General features: G+C 34.8%; 1 protein-coding gene across 1 annotated transcript in view; it reads left to right on the top strand.

The window, feature by feature from the left end:
* The window catches only part of MMP16 (matrix metallopeptidase 16), a 292,524-nt gene that overhangs the window by 210,196 nt on the left and 55,188 nt on the right, over positions 1-27,140 (top strand). Inside the window, exons 5-6 of the mRNA XM_032316261.1 lie at positions 67-228; positions 2,211-2,422. Of these exons, the coding sequence (XP_032172152.1) occupies positions 67-228; positions 2,211-2,422 (374 nt within the window). The remainder of the gene's footprint in view (positions 1-66; positions 229-2,210; positions 2,423-27,140) is intronic.

The following is a 27,140-nucleotide window of genomic DNA, read 5'->3' as shown; positions in this document are numbered from 1 at the left end:
ATTGTCCTTTCCAATTCTGTACTTGGGTATTAGTTACAATAGCATCTTTTCTTCTCATTTTCACAGGAAATGACTTATTTCTTGTAGCAGTTCACGAACTGGGACATGCTCTGGGATTGGAGCATTCCAATGACCCCACTGCCATCATGGCCCCATTTTACCAGTACATGGAAACTGACAACTTCAAACTACCTAATGATGATTTGCAAGGCATCCAGAAAATTTATGGTAGGTTTCCACTGTTTCTCTTTGGTTAACCCTACAGTGAAGTCCAGAATTCCTGCGGTGTTTTCTTCTTTGAGATGGATGCTCTAAGTATATGTGAGAGAGAAATACCAAAATAAGAAAAAAATAGTCTGGCCTATTGGCAGAAGTCTTATATCAATCAAGTTTTGTTGGCAATGGTCCAAATATCTTAATATACAGATTTTAGTAAATCTACACACTGACAGATTTTTCTTATTGAATTTAATTGAAACCTGCAATTACAGCAAAGATCTGGTAAAATTTAATATTTACAATTCAGGTTAAAAATGTAATAAATGAATATAAACAATAAAAACAGTGAGAAATTTAAGATTTTCTTAAAAGATACTGAGATTGGGATAAAAACTGACAGATTTACCCTCAGTTTATGATACTTATTGTTAAATAGTTAGTAGATCAATCTCTTTGGAGGTTGCAGAGAATACTCTTGTGTAATGGCTATAATAAAATGACCTCAAAAGCATGTAATTATTGACTCAGTGAAAGTTAACAAACATGGGAGTGGAAGTTAACAAATGGCAAAGTTTACTTACACATAATTCAAAATAAATTTCTAATATACTAAGATCATTTTTATTTATGGGGTTCAGTCAGTGAATACAAATGAAGACAAAAGGGAGAAAGACTATTCTACATATTTACTAATTTACTATAATCCTAACTTCCTCAAAAGAACCATTGACCTTTATAAAGACATTCATTTCACACATAATTGTTAAGAACTTGACATTTGTAATTTACATATAGAGTATGCTTTACTAAATTAATGAAATGATGCTTTCATTTTACAATACAAAAGCAGATGTGTGTTATCTGTATGTTAATATCCAGTATCCAGAAGGTGTCATTTGCATTTTTAAATAGCATAGTTTAAGTTCACTAATTTGTTTTGCATTCATTAGTTTTTCAATTTCAATATCTCAGTGGTAACCTATCTCTCAGGGTTAAAATAGGATTTGGAGAAAAAAAAAATCAACTTTTGTGCTTCTCTTTATTTGAGGGATACAGAGAAAAGGGAAATGTCTCAGAGTCAAAACTAAGTAGCTCATGTGTCGAACGCACTAGCCTATAGGCTAATTTATACCATCAGGAATTCCTCCTAAGTGGTTAACTGAGGTTAGGAAGGCTCTTTCTCATGACCTCATGAATTAGTAGTCTAGACTGAAGGTCTGCAAAAGAATATTCTTTCCATATCTAAATATTAAGTGTGAACAGCTCTCTATTTCTTTTTAAAAACACAAATCCCTTGAGGAATGATGCTTTACATCTGTACCAAATTATATGTGTAAACTTTGGCTTAATTTAGAGACCTCTTTTTAGAAATACTTCTTCACATTAATATTTTACTAGTGGCATTTTAATCAATAGGTATTTTAGATTCAGTATTCAAATGAAATAATCATCTAGCAATTTGTCAAAACATGTCATTAAAAGAAAATAATGAAAGTCAGGAAAAGGTTATAAATACAGTTGGAGACACAGGGTAGAATAAACTTTGATCCATTAATGTTTATCTTTTAAAACTATTTGCATAGAATCATTGTCTGTGAAAATCTAGGATTAACTTTGGTGGAGCTTACATGCATGGTTCCAGTATTCATCTTCATTTATGTATTATTTATACACCACCTACTTCCAAAAAAGATTTGAAAGTAGCTTTTCCAATAAGGACTCTTGCAAAGCTATAAAAAATGTCATTAAAAATTAACAAAGAAAGTTCAGTGACTTGGATTCAGAACTTAGCATGATAAGGACTTTCTAAGATTTGGCAGTGGTTTGTCGGTACGATGGTTTGTTTTTTCAGAAAACATACAAGCTTAAAGACTTCTTAGCTCACTTAGTCTGTGCCCTCTCCTCATGAGTGAGTGATTGTCTTCGGCAGCAGACTGCCCAGCACTGTTCTAGTATTAAGTGAACCAAGTGCTTTCCTCATATTTTCAAAGGTCCACCTGACAAGATTCCTCCACCAACAAGACCTCTACCGACAGTGCCCCCACACCGCTCCGTTCCTCCCGCCGACCCACGCAAGAATGACAGGCCCAAACCTCCTCGGCCTCCCACTGGCAGACCTTCCTATCCTGGAGCCAAACCCAACATCTGCGATGGGAACTTTAACACTCTAGCTATTCTTCGCCGGGAGATGTTTGTTTTCAAGGTAGGAGGCTGTGACTTTTTTTTTTTTTTTTTTTTTAAATGTGTAGATCAAGTGTCTATGGTGTCGCTTTAGAAAACAAGTTCTCATTCATTCTCGCACCACCTTCCCAGACCTCTCACAGTTAGAAGTTTCAAAAAAGCATCTTAAAAAATAAACGCACAAATGGGCTTAAATGTCTAGCAGAAGATTGCTGTAACATTCTATTTGAGGAATGCATTTATGTCAGCAGAAGCTAAAATGCCTAGAAATGTGAGGGTAAGAAAATGCTGCATGTTACGAACAGATAAAAAAGCATAATTGAAATCATGAATAGGAACTAATAGGGATGATTTACTTGGGAGCTTAGCCACTTCCAGGCGCGCTAGCACTGTTCTATCTTTGATTTGCTCATCTTTATGAGATCCCTATGATTCCACTTGACAGTTAGAGCATTGTTTTTTAGAAGTAGTAGTGATCATTTTGTTTGGGGTCTACTGGTAGAAATTTGAGTTAATATGAAACCATCATTTTGATTTTGCAAGTATATGTTATTGTTTTCTTCAGTCAGGCATTTATATACTTGATTTATATTATTTTTTAAAAAGGTCACAAGTGGGACGCCTGGGTGGCTCAGTTGGTTAAGCAGCTGCCTTCGGCTCAGGTCATGATCCCAGCGTCCTGGGATCGAGTCCCACGTCGGGCTCCTTGCTCAGCGGGGAGCCTGCTTCTCCCTCTGCCTCTGTCTGCCTGTGCTCTCTCTCTCCCCCGTCTCTCTCTGATAAATAAATAAAATCTTAAAAAAAAAATAAAATAAAATAAAATAAAAATAAAATAAAAAGGTCACAAGTAAAACTAGTATTACATTTTGCTAAGTGTGCCTTTTAATGCCATTAGGTTCTCAGACAACACAAACAAACAGGGTATTCAAATAAGTTACATAATGAACTTACAAAGTAAGTTTAATGTAATGTTGAAAAGTGAATATGGTGTAATAGTGAAAGATATTTTCTCCCTCAATACTGTAAACTGATCCGAAAAACTGGTGAAAAAATATATAAGTTTTATGTTGGCATTAGCATATTAAAATAACCACATTTTACCAATACCATCCATTTAAAAAGAAAACAACGTACTCTCTTTTTGGGTAGATGTGAATCAATAAATAATGAAATATTGTCCTACTTATACAGAATTTCCTATCTACCAGAGGCTATACTTGAAAAATATAGATTTCATATAATTTTTAATAGACAAAGTACTCTATTTCCTTTATTGGAAAACAAGATTGGGATTTGATATAATATGCACAAGAGCATCATACTTTCCAGGAAAAATCGATGCTTTTGTTCAAACACATGAATACATTTTTGAATTCTATAAATGCTCTGCAATGCTTAATTAGATATCTCCCATTCAATTTAAGTAGATAAATAAATTCAGATTCAAGGAGTAAAAATAAAATCTCTCTCTCTCTCTCTTTATATATAGCTACTCATTGTGGCTCAGCCCACAGCAAATAGTTGAAATGAAAACAAAATGCAGTCATTTGTTTATTCTACAAGACACCAAATGACATTTGAAGGATTTTGCTTTCTCCATTTTGGCCAAATTCCAACATCCTGGCTTTATACCCTGATATCATAGTCATAGCAACAAAGTGATAAACTTATCTGAGAATGTGATGTTAAATGGACTCTGGGTATATCCTTTCCATCCTTCCTGTCTAACTAGATGGCCAATCTCAGGGAAGACTGGTATCTTCAAGTGTAATAATCATTTTCACCAGCTTTTCTGCTCTTTACACTGGGAGTGTTCTGGATTGACAAAATGACGTCTTGTGATCACTGTTTCCTGGAATCAGGAATGGATAAAAAAAACATAGACCAGCTCTCAAGTAGGATATAGTAGCCACTATTATTAATATCAAAACAGGTATATGAAAAATATGAGTAAGGTCTGTTTCTCTAACCTCTAATGTTACCTGGATTCCTTAATCAAAACTCTATAGGACAGAGTTCCTAAACTCTAACTGAATTCAGTTTTTTTCCACTGGTCCTTGCCATCTTTCTAATAATAATTATTGTTGAGAATATCTTCTGATAGGCATTGCATTCTTTTTAATCTCCACTTACTTGATGGATTTTGCATCACATTACTTGATAATTTGCATACTCATCTCCTCTTTTGTATAATGCCACGGGTAGTTTACTAGGCACAGGGATGTAGGAACAGAAGGTAGCACCTCTGTCTTTACGGAGCTCATATTCCAGGAATGAAGACAAACATGAACTTAAGTACTTTCAAGATGTAGTAGTAAAAGGTACAACATGGACATGAAGAGAAAGTACTGAAGTCCAGTTGAATAGTTCAAGAAACCTTGACTGAGAAAAAGCTTATGCTGAATTTTTAGAGAAAAATTTCTTAGGCATATTAAAGAAATTAGTATTTGATATACTAAAACGTTGGTGTATTGAGGGAGAGATGATAGACATACTAACTGTAGCGCAAAATGACAAATGATATAGATTGGAAATAAACAAGAAAGCATGATTGAATGATACCTGCTCTTAATTAATAGCTACTATGGATTGGGTAACTAATGTGTCCCTGAATGTACGTAGGGACTTTACATCCATAATCTCTAAACCTGATAATAACTCTGCAAGATGCACAGAATTTTCTATTTCACAAATGAAAAAACTGAGAATTAGAAAAGTTAAGTTGTCTGAGTTACAAGGTTTGTAAGTAGTAGTAGTCACTAGGTGAACGCAGGTCTACTTGATTCTAAAATCTGTGTTTTTTCCCATTAAGCTTTGCTACCTGAAACAGTAGGGGAAAGTTCATGAAAGGTGGTAGGCTTTAAATTATATTTTAAAATAGTAAATATGCAAGAAATATTTATTGGGCTCCTACGGTGAGATGCTGTTTTAGGCATTGGCCATGTGGTAGTAAACAAAACAGCTAGACCCTGGCTTCTTGGAGCTTACATTCTAGCTTTCGAAGTGCCTCACACAGAGGTTCCCCGTGGGTCGCTGAACCATGTGGGAAAGCATCCACAAATTCTGTTTTCCTTTACTAATAACTGCTGGCCCCCTAAGTTATCCCTTTCTACCTAAATAGACTAGACTAACTTTACCTCAAATTAATGCCATTTCCCTGTACCTATTCTACTTGCCTAAAGTTGTTCTCTGCCAGTCTCTCTGGTGCATGCCTGCCTTTTAAGTTTTCTTTTAATATACTCATCATTAGTTTCATAGTTTGCTCCTTATCAACTATTCCTTCAAGTATATTTTAAGATCACCCACTCTTTGATCTCACTTTTACTCATGCAACTTGATTCTCTACTTTTCTTCAGTACAGATTCTCCTCACAAATTAAAAACCTCTTCCTCTCCTCAACCCTTACCCAAGCTACACTCATTTCACTTTGGTTTTAATATTTGGGGCTTCCTTGCAAGCCTCTCCTTATCTAAAGCTCCCCTCCTCAATGTCTTCCACATGTCCCACCCTCTCCAACTATTCTTCAACCCCAAATCTCTTTCTAGCAATTTTTTATATTTATTCTCTACATGCAATTAGCATGTTTTAAATTTCTGTCTTCTCTATTTCTCATGGTAATGCACTCCTTAACTAGACTATAAACTTGTTCAAAGCAGGGATTGGTTCACATGGGCTTCATAATGCTCAAGCTAATGAATAAGGATCTCAGTATAAGAATTAGCTAATGAAAACAGAGCTACTATCGTGTTTATATAACAGTAATCAACCAATATGTCATTACTGAAAATATTATATTCTGGTAGTTTGTTATTCCTTTCCCAAAGATTTCCAGGAGTATGATTTACTTAAAATCTGTATGTCTGTTTTTACTTAAATTCTGAAGATCTAGATATAAGTAAAAGGTAACATCATCAGATAATTTTAGGAGCCTTTCTTTAGAATGTTAGTCGTAGCGAAATTCCTTTTGGGAGCAAGTGTCCTCTTTAGAGATTCGATTTACAATGAGCTTTGCAGACACTCATTTATTTGAAGTGAGTTCACCTGGATATGTTTCTAAATGGAAATATAGTAAGCAGTACATATATGTAATATAACACATATTTTAATTTTATATATATGTATACGTGTGTGTGTGTGTGTGTGTGTGTGTGTATATTTCTGTCCTATCCTATAGATAAAATCCTAGCTATATTCACATGAGAAAGTTAAGCCTTCCATGCAGCTTCATAATCTTTGGGGAACGTAAACCATGTAAAGTGAGGAAATGAAAATTAAAACAAAATACCACGGAACAGAAGAATAAAATAGTGATACAACAGAAGTTTTGTCCTTCCTCTACAGAGGTGATTTCTTAAGAGTGTTCCCTACAGAGCTTATACTGTGTGTATCACAGGAGCTGCTGTTGTGACTAAGCTGACAACAGGAAGAGCTGATCGTTCAAATGAAGACTCAAAGTTCTCTTGGACTATAAGATAAAAGCATTGACTGTTTAGCTATTTTAAAATAGATAGGTGTAAAATAGGTGTAAAAGAAAGCAGTATTAGCCAAACTTGTATAGGGTGTGTTTCAGCACACAATATTTTGTGATATGGGAAAGAATGCAGTAGTAACTATTCTTCCTGAAATTGAAGCTAGGAAGATAAACTGTACGCACACCTGGAGTTCTTTTAGCATCTGCAGACACGTGCATGAGCGCACACACGCACGCACACACACACACACACACACACACAGGTTTCATTTGGCAGCTGACCAGTTCTTTCTATTAAGGGGAACACAGGCCAGTGCTTTATAGTAAAGCTAGAAATGACAGTGTTAAGAGGCAGAGCTTTCATGGAACAGCATTCGCGGAAGTACAGTCAAGTGTCTTCCCAATTAGAGAAGAGCAAGGCTTAAGGCTCTTAAGGAAAGCATTTCATTGTTTACCAAGAAACACACACACACACAACAAAAGAAAGCAAACCAACACAGAAAGCACTTGATCCTTTTGTTTCCTAAGTTCTTGTCCATTCATGTTTATTCATCACAAAACTATGTGTTCTTAAACATGACCATCTTCACTTATGACTACCTACTGAAAAATCATAGTTCCTTTTATTTCCATAGAAACAGATCTGTCCAGATTCTGCCCTTATTAATACTAGCTTAACTTCCATTGAAAGTATAATGTCTCATTAACCAAGCCTAGTAAGTACAGGGTATGACCCAATTTCATCTGCAAGATAGTGGTTTTGTTTCATAAAAGAAGATATTTTATGAGAGACAGAGAGAGAGAATGAGATTCAGGGCGTGGGGAAATGAGGAGACATTGCACAAAGAGTAAAACTTTCAGTTATAAGTCCTGGAGACCTAATATCCAGCATGGTCATTGTAGCTAATAAAAATGCATCACTTACCTGAAATTTGCTAAAGTAGATCTCAGTTGTTCTCACCATAAAAAAAAAAAAAAAAGAAAACTAGGTAACTATGTAAGGCATGGTAGGTCTATTAGTTTGATTGTGGTAATCATCTCACAATGTACACTTATAACTTATATAACAGTGTATACTTATAACAAATTGTCAAGTTGGATACCTTAAATATACGCCATTTTATTTGTCAATAGACAAATAAAAAGCTGGGGCAAAAAGCTAAGGTTCTTTCAGTTGCCCACAAGGCTCCGTAATCCCTGCATTTTGCTTGACCTCTCTGGTCTCACCCCCTCTTTCTTTGTCTGCTCATTCTTACTCACTCAGTGCCAGGCACCCTTGTCTTCCTGCTGTGTTTGAACTTGCCAGGCACTGCTGGCTTTGTGGGTCTTTCCCTGTCAAATACCAAATATTCGTGTACCTTCCAGATTTCTGTGGCGGTTTGTAAAGCAGCAGCAGGCTATCTCCAATCTCTATTCCTGTGCAGTCTCCTGTTACATAGGTCTGCATGGGGCTAGATACATGAAAGGAAACAACAATATTTGTAGAATTTCAGAAGAGTTTATCGTGGTTTATATAAACTTGGTGCCATTTTTGTTGGAAAAATTCTCTCCAAGCTCTTAACCTAATGATGTCATTCATTCTTGTTTCATACGTTTATGTCCTTGTTTCCATCGGCATGGGATAATGCTCACTTTTAGACATTAGAGATAGACTTGGAGTCAGATCCCATTTGTCATAGGCTCCAGACAAGGACTGGAACTACTCCTGTATTTACTGGTGGATTGTGCCATGCCATGAATGTAGCAGACAATAAATATTCTTAAAAATATCTCTGAGCTTATTTTCCTTATCTATATAATGGCTAACAAATTCCATCATAAGTATATAGTAAGCTCCGGAAATGGTAGCTTTTTTTGTCCCAAGACAGACTTGGCATTTGGAATTACTCATTATATTCATTAACTCAAATTCCCATGTTGTTTGAAATTATTTTTAAAAAAATAACTTTTAGGTGAGTAAAGATCACAGAAAATGGCTGTAATTTATATTTTTAAGGGAAAGGAATGGAATGGTTTGTGATTGTTGTTGTTCCTATCACCTTTTTCAATGAAATAATTTAAAATATTCTGTTGTCACAGGGGGGTGCATGGGTGGCTAGTCAGTTAAGCATCTGACTGTTGGTTTCTGCTCTGGTCATGATCTCATAGGTTCTGGGATCAAGCTGGTCTGGGTCATGCTCTGTGCTCAGCGGGGAGACTGTTTGAAGATCTTCTCCCTCTGTGCATCCCCCTATTCATGCACTCTCGTTCTTTCTCTCTCTCAAATAATTTAATCTTAAAAATATATATATTTGGTTGTCAGAGAATCCAAAAAGTATTTAAAAAGTATTTAAAAAGAAATACTTAGAGAAATTACACAACAGAGGGTAATCTAAAATTACTCTGAGTCATAGTTTGATTCTGTACTGCCAGAAAGTATTAACTGATATTAATAGTATATTGTAATTGGGGCTAGATTCACATTAGACCAAAGGGAACAATCACCAAGACACTGAAAGCAGAGTATTAATTAAATTTCCTTGTAGTACAAAATCACAGACCTTCAAATATTTTAGGTAAGTAAACATTTTAGGAAACAACTGGAATTATGTGTAATATTGAATTTTAATGTCAATATTAATTGATTTTCAAAATATTTGTATTCTATATGGCTTAAGATTTACTTCTTGAAATACTTAAATTCTTTACTGATATTTCCTGACTGTTGGGGCAAGTGTCTAAGTATTCAGAAGAATGGATTCACAGTCATCTATGTTTCCAAGCTTCTCACTAGTCACCTTATTTTTAGGTAACTTCAAACATTTTAAGCATATATTTTGGATACTTGTTTTGGATTTAGTAAAACTATTTTTATTAATAATATGAAATAGAACTTTTAATATATGCTTACAAATAGACCCATAAATACAGAGAACAAATGCGTGTTTGACAGAGAGGAGGGGGTACGGGAATGGGCAAAATGAGTGAAGGGGAGTGGGAGGTTCAGATGTCCTATTACAGAATGAATAAGTCACAAGGATGAAAGTACAACATAGGAAATGGAGTCAATGGTATTGTATTAGCATTGTATGGTGACAGATAGTAGCTACATTTGTGGTGAGGACAGCATAAATGCAAATGGTGCAGCCATACTAGAAAACAGCATAGAGGTTCCTCAAAATGTTAAAAATAGAATTATCCTATGATCCAGCAATTGCATTACCAGGTATTTATTTGAAGATACAAAAATACTAATTTGAAGGGATACACAGACCCCAGTGTTCATAGCAGCATTATCAACAATAGCCAAATTATAGAAACAGCCCAAGTGGCCATCAACTGACACATGGATAAATAAAATATGGTATAGGGGTGCCTGAGTGCTCAGTGGGTTAAAGCCTCTGCCTTCAGCTCAGGTCATGATCCCAGGGTCCTGGGATCAAGCCCCGCATTGGGCTCTCTGCTCAGCAGGGAACCTGCCTCCCCCTCTCTCTCTGCCTGCCTCTCTGCCTGTGTGTGATCTCAGTCTGTCAAATAAATAAATAAAATCTTAAAAAAAAAAAAAAGAAAATATGGTATATATGATAGTGGAATATTGCTCAGCCATAAAAAAGAATGAAATCTTTTTGCAACAGTGTGGATGGAGCTAGACACTACTATGCTAAGCAAAATAAGCCAGTCAGAGAAAGACAAATACCATATGATTTCACTTATTTAAGAAATAAAACAAATGAACATGAGGGGGAGAAAAGAGAGGAAACCCATGAATAAGACTCTTAACTACAGAGAACAAACTGATGGTTAGCAGAGGGGAAGTGGGGTGGGGGATGGGTTAAATAGGTGATGGAAATTAAGAAGGGCACTTATAAAGAGCACCAGGTATTGTATGCAAGTGCTGAATTACTAAATTCTACACATGAAACTAATATTACACTGTATGTTAACTAACTGGAATTTAAATAAAATACTAAAAAAAAATCACTATGTTGCACACCTGAAACTAATGTAACATTGTGTGTCAACTATATTTCAATGGAAAAAAGTTAAAAATTACATATATATATTTGTTTCCAGTGCATATATGGGAGACTAAACTATGTTTTATCATGTACAGGTTGATATAAATTTATAATATGAATAGACAAATTCCATATAGTCATGCAAAAGTGCTTTCTGAAAGTATATTGTGAGCTAATTTGAAAAACCCTCACTCCAAGCAATACCAATCTTTCTATTCTACAATTATGAGTAATCTAAGTCTTTTCAATATCAAAATAATTTTATTCCATTTTTGTCATAATCTACAGCTTTATACTGAGATTTTTACAAAGAAAGTGCTACATTCACAATTTATTGTTCATAATACTTTTACTTTAATGCAAGATTAATAAGCGGCTTATTACAAGATTTATACTGTACATACAAAGTATGTAGATTTTCCCTTATTTTAAAAGTTTTAAAAATAGCACTTCTCCAATTTTTTTTCTTTTATATTTGGCATTTGTGACTGTGCTACTTTTGACCTCATGTATATCTATATTTTTAAAGATTTTATTTATTTATTTGACAGAGAGATCACAAGTAGGCAGAGAGGCAGGCAGAGAGAGAGGAAGGGAAGCAGGCTCCCCACCAAGCAGAGAGCCTGATGTGGGGCTCCATCCCAGGACCCTGAGATCACGACCTGAGCTGAAGGCAGAGACTTTAAACCACTGACCCACACAGGCACCCCGAGCTCTTATATTTCTGTAAAGCAAAAATGAGACTTTATTTTTTCCATTCCCTTTTTAAACTTCCAGTTAACAATATTGTGATTATCATTGTGCTTTGTGGAGTATGTGAAGTTATTTAAACAGCTCTTCAGCCAGCTCTTCAGAATTTCTTGAAGCATCTGTTTATCTTTTGCATGTGAAAATATACATGTGGAAATATATAAAATAGAGGCCAAAGCAATCATTATTTGCAAATTATGTGTCAGTCTACCTCAAAAATTCCTCGAAAATCAGTGCTGGTGATGGTGGGGTAGGGGACTATTAGTGGTGTTAAAAAAGATGTCCTGAACCACAGTCAAAAGTGAAATATAGCTTTTCTAATAAGCACTTTGACTATATAATTGAAAAATATCTTTCCTGATATAAGAAAGTACTCTTAGGATTAAACGTAATTATTGGTACTTGTCCTATTGGCAGTATTCAATACATATTTATTAAATGAATGATATTTTGGGGCACAAGTGTGGCTCAGTCTGTTAAGCATAGGATTCTTGGTCTCAGGTCATGATCTCAGGGTTTTGGGATCGAGCCCCATGGCAGGCTCCACACTCAGTGGGTCATCTGCTTGAGATTCTGTCTCTCTCTCTACCCTTCCCCAAAACTCTTTCTCTGTCTCAAATAAAAAATAAATAAATCTTTTTTTTTTTTTTTTTTAATGAACAATGTTTTTACTTCTAACTCTATCTTCTCTGAATTTAACTTTGGTGGGGGAGGTTCTTGGCTATTTTGTTCATTTTTCTATGCGTGCTTCTCATGATACTTTAAAGTTTCAGAGCATTATATTATGTTTATTTAAATGACTATTTTAAAGAAGTTATAATTTGTATCAGTAGCAAATGTAGTTTAAACTACAGCATTAGTATATCTTACAGTAAAAAAGAAAGTGTGCATAGTTTCCAGATTAGTAATCCCCTGCATGGTAATTTATCCTGAAATAATAAAGTAAATCTAAAATAAGCAATGATATTCAGGGCACCTGGGTGGCTCAGTGTGTTAAGCCTCTGCCTTCATCTCAGGTCATGATCTCAGGGTCCTGGGATTGAGCCCAGCATCAGGCTCTCTGCTCAGCAGGGAGCTTGCTTCCCCCCGCTCTCTCTGTGTCCTATTTGTGATCTCTCTGTCAAATAAATAAATAAATAAATAATCTTAAAATAAAATATAATAAGCAATGATATTAATCACAGCTTTCTTGCCACTAGGAGAAAATTTGGCAAGCAACCCAAATTATCTGGTAATATGGTAGTGGTATAGCAAATAGTATATCATCCCAAAGAAATATAATATTTAAAAGGTTAATTAAAAGGAGAATGTATGAAACAATAGAACATGATTATGATGTATACACAAGTGTAAAATAGTAAAATTTAAAATTTTACATAACATGAATTGCATTATTTGAAATATGTATTGACAAAACAGGGAAATTATAGAAAAATTATGTTAGACAAATCTTAGAATGATGGAATTGTGAGTAGGTTTTCAAAATCTGGAGTGTAGTGATATTATATATACATTCAATAGCTCAAAATGTAGTGGCATAAGAGAACTTCAGTAATGGTCAAAGTTGTACCATATTAAGTGACAGTGAAGCCATATCATTTCAAAAAATACAAGTAGGCAAAAGCTATTAAAGTATTCAATGACTTTTACCTTGGACTGTGACTAAAAATCTCCTTGTTCAAAATTGCAGTAACAACTTTCAATAATATAATTTAACCTGGCTAGCAAAGATGTCCAATTAGATGAGGATTATTCCTTAATCCTGAGTAGGATTAGCCTCTAGTGAATCAAGCTCACTAAATATTTTCTTTATCTACAGTTTTGCCATTTTGTAGGCACCATGGTGAGAATTTTTTCAGTTCACTATGGAAATAATTTAAAATCATGCAAAGGGACGTGATATTTGACTGTTAATCCAGAGTACTATTAATTTATATACCATGAGGACTGCCATATAGCAATGTTTGTCAGTTCAATAAACACTGATGAACTATAGGCTGTTCAAGGCACTGAGCACAGAGACTGGTACACAACAGCTGTTCAGGTAATTTCAGCAACTGCTCTTATTGTTTTAATAGTTGTTGATGACGTTGTTATTATTACTAGCACTGTCAATGTTGTGAAAAGCTCTATGGTTGACCTTAAAGAGGAGTCTATGACAACAGTCCTTGCTCTTAAGAAACTAACTACTGGTACTCTTTTAATCATTCTTTTTTATTCTTTAATGAAGTTTTGACTGGCTACCAAAGAATAGCTAGACATTGGGAATGATGCGATCACCAGGTCATCCTCAGTTCTTTCCTTCAGTGAGATAACAGTCTAACAGAGGAGATATCAGTCACTAAATCACCATAACGCATCACGATGTGCTGTAATAGGCTAAGTAAGGCACAGAGTGCAGTGAGGACACAATGGAAAGCCACATAAACTGGGAAGGTCTGGGAGAGAGCATCTAATCTGGATCGGTAAGAGCAATGTAAAGTTAGCCAAGCTCAAGCCCAGCAATGTAAAGTTAGCCAACCCCCAAGAAGGGGTCTGGTGCAGTAGGAAGCTAATCAAGTTTGTTTTAAAAACCAAAGCAAGGAAATTTAAAAACAAGGCTGGAGAGACACAAGTGAGACTCCTTCATAAAGGAGCCTTATATGCCCTGTTGAGAACTCAAGGCTTATATGGGCTTATATGACCCATAAAGGGTCTTATATGCCCTGTTGAGAACTCAAGGCTTGGTTCTGCAGGCTAGGTTAACTGGCCAGCAGACTTGACCCAGGAGTGACTAGGTAGGAACAGAACGTAGGGAATAGAGCTAATAAGAACCACTGAGCAAATACTGGCTCTCGGGAGTGGAGCTGCTTAAAGCAAGACTGAGTGCCATTCCTAAAAGCTGGAATTGAAGACAACTAGCAAAACAGGGATCTGAAGATCAGGACAAAAGAGCAGTTCTAAGAGTGCTGCTCTAGGATGGGTGGCTGGACAATGAGTAACAGGGGGCCAGGACTGAATCTGAAAGCAAACAAACAAACAAATAAATAAATAAATAAATAAAGCTTTCCTTTAAATGTCACAGGGAGCTGAAATTATGAAGGGCTCAGAGAGGGCCAAAGAACAAGATGTCCTACCAGGAACTGGGTGGAAAAAGTACCAGGTCTTTCAAGAATATTAAAAATATTGAGACTTCTTTGTAAGAAGGAAGTTACAGTGTTTCCCTTTCTCTGTAAAAATATTCGTTACTGAAACTTCACTCAAGGAGAGGTGCATCATATTCTTAATCTGTCAGGACAGGAAGCATTTTTATGGAGAATTAAAGGTGGTTACTGTGAAAGCACTACTCTTTCGCATCTCACCTGGAACAGTTGCTGAGTCTTTGCATTCACTTGCTGCACTACTTGTGAAGTGCTATGATTTGTAGCAGTTACTGGTGAGAACATTAAAATGCAAACAAAGACCATTTATATACTTGAGCTGAAGCTCAAAGGAACTGGTATAAGAGCTGGCCACTTACACATAAATGTCCTCTTCCATAATCCTAAAGTCCCTTGGAATAGAGACTAGCATTTCCAAGTTAATGTCTGAATTAGAAATGCTGAAGCTTCTGGTTTATTCCTAAAACTTTGTCCTGTAATACTGTAATTGAGTTAAAATATCTTTATCATGTGTATCAACCTAGTTTCTCTGTTGAGGAGGATAAAAAATAAATTTTGTGATGAGAATTCTAAACACTATTGAAAAAATATTACAGTTTACTAAATGTACATGTAATAAGGATAATTCCTCTACTTCCCTCTTGGGTATTTTTGGGAGTTTTTTCTTTCCTTACAAAAAATATATGATATGGGAAATAGTTTATGTAGGAAAATATGGGAAGTAGTTACTGACACATAGTCATATTTAATTAATTTAGTTGAAAATCTGTATGGAGTCTCTGTTGTGTTTAAGAAAATATACTAGGTTAAAGTAAAATTGAAAAACCCAGGCTTTGGATACTTGTATGACCAGGATTCCACAATTAAGCCCGAGTTTCTTCTCTAAGATTAGAATCTTGTGACTGCCCAAGTGCTACTTGCTTAAAGCGCTTACTACTCATTGTGGGAAACAGACATTAATCACCGAATCAGAAGACAAGTAAAATTATACCTGTAGTAACTTCAAGAAAAGAAAGTATATGGTGCAGTAAACACATATAAACATTTGTTTTGTTTTAGTTTTTAAAACCTGATCAATAATATCAGTGAAGGCTTTTCTGAGGAAGAGGTACTTGAACGAGCAATGAGCTATCCCTTATTTCATGTAAGAAAAACTATATATTCTGTAGAAAAGAAATTCAGACTAAAAGTTAGAGGCATGGGTTCTGGTGCCAGAATATTGTTAACATGAAGAGCATTTCCTTTTTGGACTATATATTTCAGAGATATCAAATAAGGCAGTAATAGCTAGATAATCCATTTCACAATGAGATAAGATATGTGAAATGTGTTTGAATGTTTAAAAGAGCTGCACTAATGAACGACGTTGCCACGATTGGCACAAATTTTAGAATTTTTTTTAAGGTATAACACCCAATATGTCACTTCTACAGTTTTAAAGTTCACGAAGTCAATATATGTTATATTGGAAGCTATAGGGGTTTTAAAAACTAAGTTTCTAAAGAGCGCAGTTACCAAAGTAACAGTTATCAGGAACAATATGAAACCTGAAAAGTAGGACAAATTAAAATCAAGGTTGGGAAGTAAAGTTTTAACTAAATAACCCCCATTTTCCTCATCTTCTTTGGCTTTCACCTAAAGACTTCTGTTTTTCCATAGTGAATAAACTGATTCTTATATTCTTCTTCAAATATGTATATACCTTGGCTCTTATGAAGCATTACATAAGTTAGATTTTATAAAAATAATTAATTTTGAATATATCCCTTATTTTACAGCATTTCTAAGAAAAAATTGATATTTTAATAACAGATCACTTATTTTGCTATAATTATGGTGGTTAAGGTAAACAGTTCATCCTAAAGAACACATGCATTTATTATTCATGGAATGAGAGGAAGATAATGGTCGTATAATTCTGTCGACATCTAAAACTTTTCATAAGTTTACCTGTAATTTTATTTTCAAATTTATAAACTTATTTACTTATTTTGGTTTTGTTTTTTATATAGGTAAATTGATTTTCCTAACACTGCACTTGGATTTACTTTCACATCAAACTTAGAGCTGGGTCATGTTGATACTGGGCGCTAAAATTGTTTTCTACTTTGCTTTCCTTTTCTTAAAAGTCAATGAATGAATGTTAAGAATTTCCAACTAAGTGTTTGGTTTCAGGGTTTTGTTTTTATTTTTAAATTTGTAAATCTGTCCTTGAGCCTTGAATTAAATACTTGTGTAGGCCAAAAGGAGGTCTGGCCTTTTGCCATAGGCTTTGTGGAGCTATTCCCTGTCATACCTGATAGCGGAGTCTTTGTTTAGGGAAAAAAATGTGATTTAGGTTGGGTAGAGGTTTTGGGTTATGTGGTATCCATTGACCTAGATACTGAATCCAGTCATGTGGACAGCCAATCAATCAGACATGCCTGCAAAATAAAGGACTGATAAAACTCAAGACACTGAAGCTCAGGTGCCCTTCCCTGTTTGGCAGTAGCCCATGGATATTGTCATACACTGATATCAGCATGGTAATGCACCCCTAATGGAAGCTTCTCAGATGCTACTCTACAAATCTCTTCCTTTGTTTGAATTTTTTTTTTTAAGATTTTATTTATTTATTTTACAGACAGAGATCACAAATATGCAGAGAGGCAGGCAGAGATAGAGAGGAGGAAGCAGGCTCCCCGCTGAGCAGAGAGCCCGATGCTCTATCCTAGGACCCTGGGATCATGACCTGAGCTGGAGGCAGAGGCTTTAACCCACTGAGCCACCCAGGCACGCCCGTTTGGTTGATTTTTGATCTGCATTCTTTCCCTGTAAGAATTAAAACCTTAAAGTATAATAGTTTCCAGTGATTTGGGGGTTTTTGGTTTTTGGTTTTTGGTTTTTGGTTTTTGGTTTTTAGTCTTCAAATCTTAGAATGTTTTTGGAACCCCTGAACTTGTAGTTGGTGTGAGAAATAAGAGTGGTTCAGTGCAGAGTCTTTCCTGTATCTAACTTTATAGTTGGACCTTACCTTCTGTAGTTGGGGTCAGAAGCTTAGGAGGTCTTGGAAATCTGAGGACTATGTGCTCTTAACTTCAGTTTGGTTAATTCTAGGAATTTGATAATATCCAAATCCCCAAAATTTCTTCATCTCAGTGACAGCTCCACATTCTTCAGTTTAAATTCATGTTCTGAAAAATAAATAGCTTATAATGTATCATCTTTTCTACTAGAATACCTTCTTGAATCTGAACATAGCTTTGTAGTTCTTTAGCAAACTTATATGTAAATTTCCCTATGATTGGTTTTCATTTTCAGATTGGAAAGATGGGTGTTCTCATGTCCCAAGGCATGTCCCAGCTATTCCCATAGTTTGAACAGAATGTTTGAGTAGCATGAATTATACATAGAAACAATCCTTGGCAACTTATTTACTAAGGATACATACAGATCTTATTCTGATTTAACTTAAGCACAAGTTGTTTTTTTTTCTTTCAAATAGTAAAAATTTTAAACTAAAATCATTAAACATTTTCCCCAATTTGGTATATCAAAACTCATATTAAAAGTTAATTCACAGGGGAAAAAAACAGTTAGTTCATAGGAAAAGTTAAAATAACTGATTTTCCAATAGAGATTCCTAAAAGGCCTATGGCAGGTGACCTCAAATATTTAAAACACTGCAGTATGAAGGGGGCATATTCTGGGTATGTGTGGAGGTAGAATAGGAACCAATATTAGGAAGGCAGAGTTTGCCTCAGTAATGTCCCTCACACTGAAACTGTCACTGCTGAGGCCATATGCTCAAATTTCAAAGACTGAGGTTAATATTGCTCTACTGAACCTAATAAAGATGATCACATTCAGTGTTTTCAGTATTAGAACTGAATTACTAAGATATTTTCCCATGTTTCTAATGACGAGTGAATCTGGGAATTAAGAAAAAAATTGATACATATACACTCACACAGCTCCACGTTTAGATGGTACTTGGAATAGGAGGTTGTGACTTTCAGGTGAGAGTTGAATATTTAATGAAGTCTCTCAGCCTTCGCATTGCCTGCTGGGAAGGCTTCTAATCAATCTCCTTAACAGGGGCTATCTCTGGACATAACACTTAGTCTAGCAGTAAATTCTATACCTAAGGCCTCAGATGAAAGACCCAGGAACTTAATTTCCTTGTTTTTTGAACTAATTCTATTTATCTTGTTTATTTTTAAAAACACCAAAAGGCCAAAAGCAAAAGCAGTGATCCTCTAAGGAAACAAGAAAGCAGGAAATAAAATTCTCAATTTTGATCAAAATGTCATTAGCATTTGAATTTGAAATAAAGACACTTGAAGTACTGATTCATTTTAATACGTTGTAGCCAAACAGGACACTTTTACAGTTTTTTTAATTAGTGATACAGTGTATTAAACATTTCTTCCTTAATATCCCTATGGGATCCAGGGAAACAACCCATAATCGGATTCTCTAGTTCTTCACCTAAACTTCCAAGTTGTCCCAATAAACCAGAGTTAAGAGTCTCTAAAAAGTCTCATGTCAGTTTACATCAGGCTCTCTGCCAATTAAATTGTTTCCAACTCAAGAAATACCTTTCTTTTTTCAAGCTGTCTGAATTTTACATTTGTGAATAAGAGATTATAGACATAAGCAATGAGTACTGTACAATAACCTAAATAAATGTCATTTTGACTATTTTTTTTCCTTTAATGATATTTTAGGAATAACGTTATCTGTTTGGAAACCTTATAAGATACAAATAGTATGAAGTTGTGTGCAGTAAGAAGTTTAACAAGTTATAATTGGCTGTTTTATACCTCTCTCTTATTTATTGCTCTAGTCCCAATGTCTAGCAAAGCACCTAGCCTTTGGAGGTGAAAAACAAGTCATTATTAAATGAATGAATTCTAGATAATCAGTTACTTGAAAAGTCTTTTAATGGTCAGCTAATAACTTGACCATGTTATTCAAGAAGACACTTTCAGAGACACCCTTACATTTTCGTAGAATCATTTGATAATTAGGCCTAGATTCATATTTAAGGTCTATACTCAGTTTTGAGTTATATTTTGTGAAAGCAGAAAATCATCATACAAACAATACTCACTAATTCATCAAGAGGGGTTTCTGTTGTTGCTCATCTTTTAAATATTTGTAAATAGGATGGTCACTCCTATCAATTTTCATTAAGTTTTAGCAGAGCTGAAAGCTTGTTGACAATCCCCATTTTCCCTATAGTTTTGTGTCTAAACTGAGAGAAACTCAAAAATTCCATTCTGTAAGGTGTTGATGTTATATATCTCTATGATCCTAGGTCACAGAGATAAGTGAATTACCCTGATATACAGAAGACCAAAGCCAGAATCCAGAATCAAAACCAGAACTTGTCTGTACTCCTTACTATGCTATTTGGCTTTGTCTTCAGTGGCAAAAGAAAAAAAAAAAAAACAAAAAAAAACCTTTGGACATTTCAGTCTGTCTGTAATTATAATAATTACAATAAACTTGCAAAAATTTTAAGGCAATTTTCAAGGCAAAATTAATAGTTTTAAAATACCTTTCAGCAAATTGTTGCCTTCTTTTCCGCTATACCACTAACCATCGCCAGTAGTAAAATATTAATGTACTGTAAAATCTGTGAAGCTCTGCCTTTTATTTTTGTACCTAATCAACTCTCTCTATAATTTTGTAACCATGTGGCCCACCCTGAATTACCGTTGCAAGCTATATGCATTAATAATATGGAAACTACAGGAATGAAATAAGTCTTTGAAAGTGGTTACGAAGGCCAAAGAAAGAAAACTGAAAACCTTTTGACAAGCAGTTTCTGAAGCTGCTGACATTCCTTTAAAGGCTTTTTCATGTTGGCACACAGAGAGGCTTTGCAGAGCACACCAAGTAAAACCTATTAACTGCCACTCCAGTACAAGGGACTAACAGTTTTCCATGAGACCTGGAAAGAAAATGGACAAACTTTCCTATTGCTGACCTTTCAGTTAAAAATTGTGTTTTTGAAGTGTTGGATGAGGGAAAGAAAGACATAACTTCATTTGGGATGTGTTGTTGGTCAGTATCTACCTCTTTTATTTCCTTGAGAGCTGTGTATTGCAGTGACATACATATTTTATAAATTATAGAAGTAAAGAGATATTTTGAACACTGGGTCCTTAAACTAAAGAATAATCAGAACATAGCAAGAGGGAAAAAAGTACCTTTTTTTTTTTGTTATCTCATGTTTTACATTTTGATCAATAAAAACTTTTGAAAATAAAGCAGTAACCCCTCTTACTTGGCATTGAAAACAATGTAAACTTAAAAATTAGTTAACAATAACATTATCTAATACTCTTTTTTACTGTTCTAATTGCTATCAAGAATTTCAGATAATTATAATTTTTTTAGAAATTAGTCTACAAATTAATAATAGCACAAAAATAATCTTAATAAATTATTTGGGTAGTAATAATATTTGTAAATAAAATCCTATGGTTATCTTTCATGTATTTGTTATTTGCAAGGATGTTGTTGGGTTATATAAGGGAAAGTAATGTAGAATAGTTATTTTAGAGTTAAAGCATGTTTGGGGAAAATAAATGAATATAATTATCCTACATTAAAATATACCATCATGCTGCCCCAAAAACCCACAGTATGTGGTTATGTTGTACATGAAATAAAGAGTTCTTTCTGTTATTTCCAGTAACATATTCCATTCTGGTCTAGGCCCAAGATAGACCCGCCTTATGCTAAATAAATGTTATGGTACTTCATATTAAAGTGAGAATTCAGTGTGAGTTTTGGGCAGAGACTGATACAGCATATACAGATTGTTTTCTTAAAGGTCTTTAATTACTCATTTCAGACATGAAACATATATAGCATCACTGAAATTGCTAATATATACATGAAAATAAAAGGGAAAAAACACTATTAAGGGTTGCATTTTATGTTCAGCTGTAACCCAGACATTCCTGAAACAAGGCATAAAGCTTAAGCATTTGTAATCTGCCTATCCACATAAGATGTAAAATGATGTCTCTTCTTGAAAAATGCCATTTTGGGGTTATTTAAAAATATCAACAATTATTTGTGTTATTTTTTAAATTTTAAAAAACTTGTACATTAAATTGCATTTGTAAAATACGCAGAGAACCACCAAAATCTGGATATAAAAGAAAATTAAGAGAGTGTAAATCAGAATTGCATTGTACTTTGAGATGCTAAAAATGTCTGGGATGGAGACCAGCTGTTATTCAGTGGAGCAAGTCACTGTGTTTCAAGGTATAGTCCTTGGCTTTATGGACAGTCTGCTTCAGTAGTTCAGGCTCTAAAGAATTCAGTTAACAAATTCAAGTCACAAAAGACTGACTGATGCATGAGCTAAAATGACAACTTATCAATTTATAGTAATAATTATAATTATCACAAAAAAATGCTTAAGAAAAATTTTCACTATAAGCCATAGAATAATCAGAAGGCTGTTTCTGAAGCAGTTGGACAATCCTAATGGTGTCCTTGGAGTCATCATTTTTTGATAGCTTGATACTCCCAGAGTTAACTGCTAGCACATAGCTGAAATTGTACATGGTTACATCAGTTAAGTTTTCCAGATATATACTCCCTAGTATTGAATCCCCTCACCAAAATATGCCTACTTGTACCCTCTTTTCTAGACAACGTACAGTCAAAATCACCCATTTTGAAAACTTCCACTTACAATGTTAACTAACTTGAATTTAAATAAAATCTTGCAAGAAAAAAAATTAAAGAAAACAAAATTTCCACTTAACAGAGGATTTCTTTAGAATAGTGAGGATCTGAGACTTACATACCCTTATTTTTCAATAGATTTGTCTCTCCAGTTTCCCCAAGAGATACCCTCCATCTCTTGAGCGTGTTATTGTTCCAGATGGCCAGTCTCATCGATTATAAGCCAACTTCTTATTTAACTTTCATAAAGGTAAATTATTTGTATAAATATAACTCTGAAGTTACCACATTTCAAATATAAAGTTTGGAGATTAATAATAAAGATCAAATGGGAGAAAAGAGTAAATGTATTTTTTATTTGGAAAAAATACCTTTATATTTTACAAAATCACATTTTCACCATGAATAACTTTAATCTCCATCTCTTGTCCAATGCATTCATTGATCTGTGTGATAAATATTTATAAGGCTCCTACCTTTGCCTGGCAGCCTTCTAGGATCTGGGATATTGCAGTGAACATCACAAAATCCTTCTCCTGCAACAAACTTTATTTGAGTGGAGGAGGGATAGTCAAAATCAAATAAATATACACAAGTATGGAAGGAATCAATAAATGCAATGGTAAAAATGCAACAGAGCAATATTATAGTAGTTAGGACTGAAACAGGGGGATGGGGCTAATGTAGTTTAAATGGTCAAGCAGTATCCTCTAAAGGGGCGACATTTTAGTGCAGGTTTAAACAGCAAAATTAACCAGCCATGTAAAGATATGAGGAAATAACATTCCTGTTAGACTCACAGCTAAATAACGTTACGTTTTTGTTTCTGAAAGTTTAGCTATGGTGCCTCCACCTATGATACCACAATTAACATTTCAAGGGACTGGCCCAGCAGAGCTGTAGAAACATTCCAAGTTCCTGATCAATAGTTACAGTGTTTCTGCTACAGACTGGCTCTAGAAACACTAGTGCCTTAGGATTATCTCAGTCAACATTTTCACATAGTCTTGGACCACTACTGCATTTAGGAATTTATTTTATTAGCAATACAGGAGTTTTAAAACAAATCAGGATGTGGGAAAAAATTATAACATTCATCAGGAACTAAAGCAGCATTGTTTAATAAAACTTGCTGCAGTGATGAAAATGTTTTATGTATGTATGATGTCCAGAATGGTAGCCACTAGTTACATGTGGCTATTAGGTACTTCAAATGTAACTAGTGCACTTGAGGAACTGATTTTTTTTTAATTATATTTAAATTAATTTGAATGTAAATAGTACCATGTGGCTAATGGCTACCATATTGACAAAACAGGTCTAGAAAATTAATTTTAAATAAATGATCAGTGTTTTGGACCATACAAGTTAATTAATTCTTTAAAATTCTTAAGCCACACCTTTGGAGTATTAGAAGAGGTAAAAATGAAACATTTAGGGGCGCCTGGTTGGCTGAGTCCCTTGAGCCTCTGCCTGGAGGGGGGGGCCCTGCTTCTCCCTCTCCCACTCTCACTACTTGTGTTCCCTCTCTCGCTGTATCTCTCTGTGTCAAATAAATAAAATCTTTAGAAAAAAAATGAAACATTTATATCTTAATTTACACTTTATGGGTTAAAAGCATATCTTAAACACAATATATTTATAATAAATTAGTCATGTTGCTGCCAGCGCACCTTCTCATTTGTTTTTCCTGTGGCAAAGGCTGAAGTCTAGTTTTCTCTCCTTGACTTTGGAGGTAATGGTGCAATACTCTACATAGGGAAGAACTAAACCAGAACAATATACAAAAAGCTATTAAATTGAAAAGCATTAGTCTCTTTTCCCTTGATGTGTTTTGCATTCACAGTCTTAATTTCCACCATTTCTGACTAGTAAGAAAAAGCAGTGACAGAATCTGATTGAAGAGGAAAAATCTGAAAGGATCTTCTGGGGAAAAAAGTAGGTATTACTGGTGTACCAAAAAAAAAAAAAAAAAGAGAGAGAGAGAGAGAAAGAATGAATGAATGATAGCATAAAAATATTGCAAAGCAATAGATAATCTGTATTATTTGTTGGTCATTAACAGTAGAAAATATCTCATTTTTTATCATAGCAATGACTATTTTATTTACTTATGATTGCTCGTTACTAATCTTAAAAAAAAAACCCTGCAGAAATCAGCTATCAAAGTGATAATGAATGAAGTTATTACAGGTGGAAATGCATTTAAGAAGGTTAATAAAAAAGAGGAAGAAAGATTTCCAAGATTTTCCAGAGACAATATAGATTGTTATTCTAGTTTGGCAGATTGAACTCAATATATATACATGTTTGAGAATGGCTATTGATAGTCACATTAATTTTGTATAAACTGTATCATATGAGACCTATTTGAACCACCAAAGCTAGTAATAATTACCATATTACCCAAGGCCATCTTTTTTTTTTTTTTCCTCATCTTCAACTTTGGCTTGGAATTGAAAGCAGCAATGCATATTTTGTAAAGTTCTATAAAAATATATTGTAGGACACATTTTTTAGTATTATCGGTAATACACACAGATAATGTTTTTAATTGCCAAATGACTGATAATTTTTGTTAATGAGTTTGAGCACTAAAAGATAGGTGAGCTGGACCATATGTCACCAACTCACTCACTTTATGCAGGAGATAACTCATTATTTTCTTGTCAGAAAATAATATTCTAAATGTTGCCAGATACAAAAAAATCTGAGCCACAAATATCTAACATTCAGAAACATCATATCATGACAATGTTTTTATATTGTTTTTATTTCATTTTATATAGAATACTTAGAACTTAGAGTAAAATGATTCATTTTTTAACATTCATTTAAATATTAACCCTTTTAGTTCAATTAAAATAGTACTTTCTTCATATAATAACCAATAACCAAATTTTCAGGAATAGATATGTGACATAAAGCGAGATTTATCTATATTCATTATGTTTGTAAAATGAATTACAATTGCAAAATTCTGTTTTATCCATACAATAAAAATCAAGAAAAGTTGAAAAGCTCCAAAAAAGATAAATATGAATTTATTTTGGTCTTAATATATAAGTAGAAGACAGAAAAAAAATTAAATTGCTCAAGTAAATAATCGGGTTTCCTCTCTTCACTTCCGTGAATTTGAATCCTCTTGAAGAGATGCAAGCAGGGTTACATAGTTTCAATTATACTGAAACTTTCATCTATCTCCCCCAATAGACAAGTTTGAAATGGCCATATCAAAAATGATCATTTGAAATACATGCTATATTGAGCAGGGAGGAATTTTTCCAAGACTTAAATATTTTACATAAACTCGTCTTTTTTAACACTTGTTTTTTATTACTTTAACACCTAATTTGCTTATTATTTTCTGCAATATTGATTTGTGCACTTGATATCCTCTCTCAGGAATGTGTGTCATTTTTTAGTATTTACTACTTTACCTAACTCAAATTCCTCCTTTTCTCCAGGCACTACCAATGTGCTGCCCTCCAAAAATCCCTAAGGCTTTCTTTTCTGACCCTCCCAGGTAGAGCACAATCTCTGTCAGACAATTCTAATTCTCATTTCTTAAAAAAAAAAAAAAAAAAAAAAAATAAGAGACTTATTTGAGAGAGAGAAAGAGAGCACCGAGGGAGAAGGAGAAGGAGATTCCCTGCTGAGCAGAGAGCCCCGGGCAATGCAGGGCTCCATCCCAGGACCCTGAGATCAGGACCTGAGCAGAAGGCAGATGCTTAACCCTCTGATCCACCCAGGCGCCCCCATAATAATGAAGTTTTAGGATGTAACTGAGGTTCGTTGGGGTGAGGTCTGGAGCCGGTGACCAAGAAAGAATTCTTGAGACATCTCTGGTGCAAAATGGTGGTTTACTAAAGCCCTGGCACAAGACCTGTGGGCAGAAAGAACGACGGTGACGGTACGGGGGTTGTGAGAAGTGGCTGATTCTATACTGTGGGGCTGGGCGAGCTAAGGACTAGGGAAGTTTCAAAAGGATTTTCATATGCTAAAGAGGACCTACAAGATACCGGAGACCTTGCCATTGTTAGGTTAAGGTTGTTTTTCCCCTCTAGCAACATATTAACATTAGGATCGTTGGGAGTTGCAGGGAAGGATGTCACACCTGTGCCACCCTGGAGTGGGGGGAAGGAGAAAGTTGCAGGGTGTCGGCTTCTGCTTGCCATCTGTTCCCTCATCAATAGTTCTCATTTCTTTTTACTTACTTTCCTCCTAATTTTAGTCCTTCATTTCTATATCCGTTTTCTTATATATTCTATTTTATTGACCTGGCATTGGATGCACCATCAAGCTGCTATCTTTTCATCATTTCATAGTGTATTCTGTGCAGTTGATTCTAGAATTGCCTCTCTTTCCTTAGTTTCCACTCCGCCCCTCTGAGAGTATCCATCTCCATCACCTGCCACTTAAACTTCAGGTTTTCAAACCTCCTTTCCTCTTCTCCCCAAAAGATATGTCCCCTCCTGCCCATCATCACCCTCTGCCTGATGGGGCATAGATTATTTTGTACTCTCCTTTGGTGCATCAGCTTCCTTTTCTACACTACCCCTAAAACTTACCTATGAAAGCATAGGCAACACATCCTTCTTTACCTTCAGAAGCTTCTGAAATTCCTCTCAAATTATGAATCTTCCAGCCAAGTGAAAAGAGACATTCTATCTCTTTTATGCA

Source organism: Mustela erminea, chromosome 16, assembly GCF_009829155.1.
Source record: "Mustela erminea isolate mMusErm1 chromosome 16, mMusErm1.Pri, whole genome shotgun sequence".
NCBI classification, from domain to species: Eukaryota; Metazoa; Chordata; class Mammalia; order Carnivora; family Mustelidae; genus Mustela; species Mustela erminea.
This window is presented reverse-complemented; position numbering and strand designations above follow the sequence as displayed.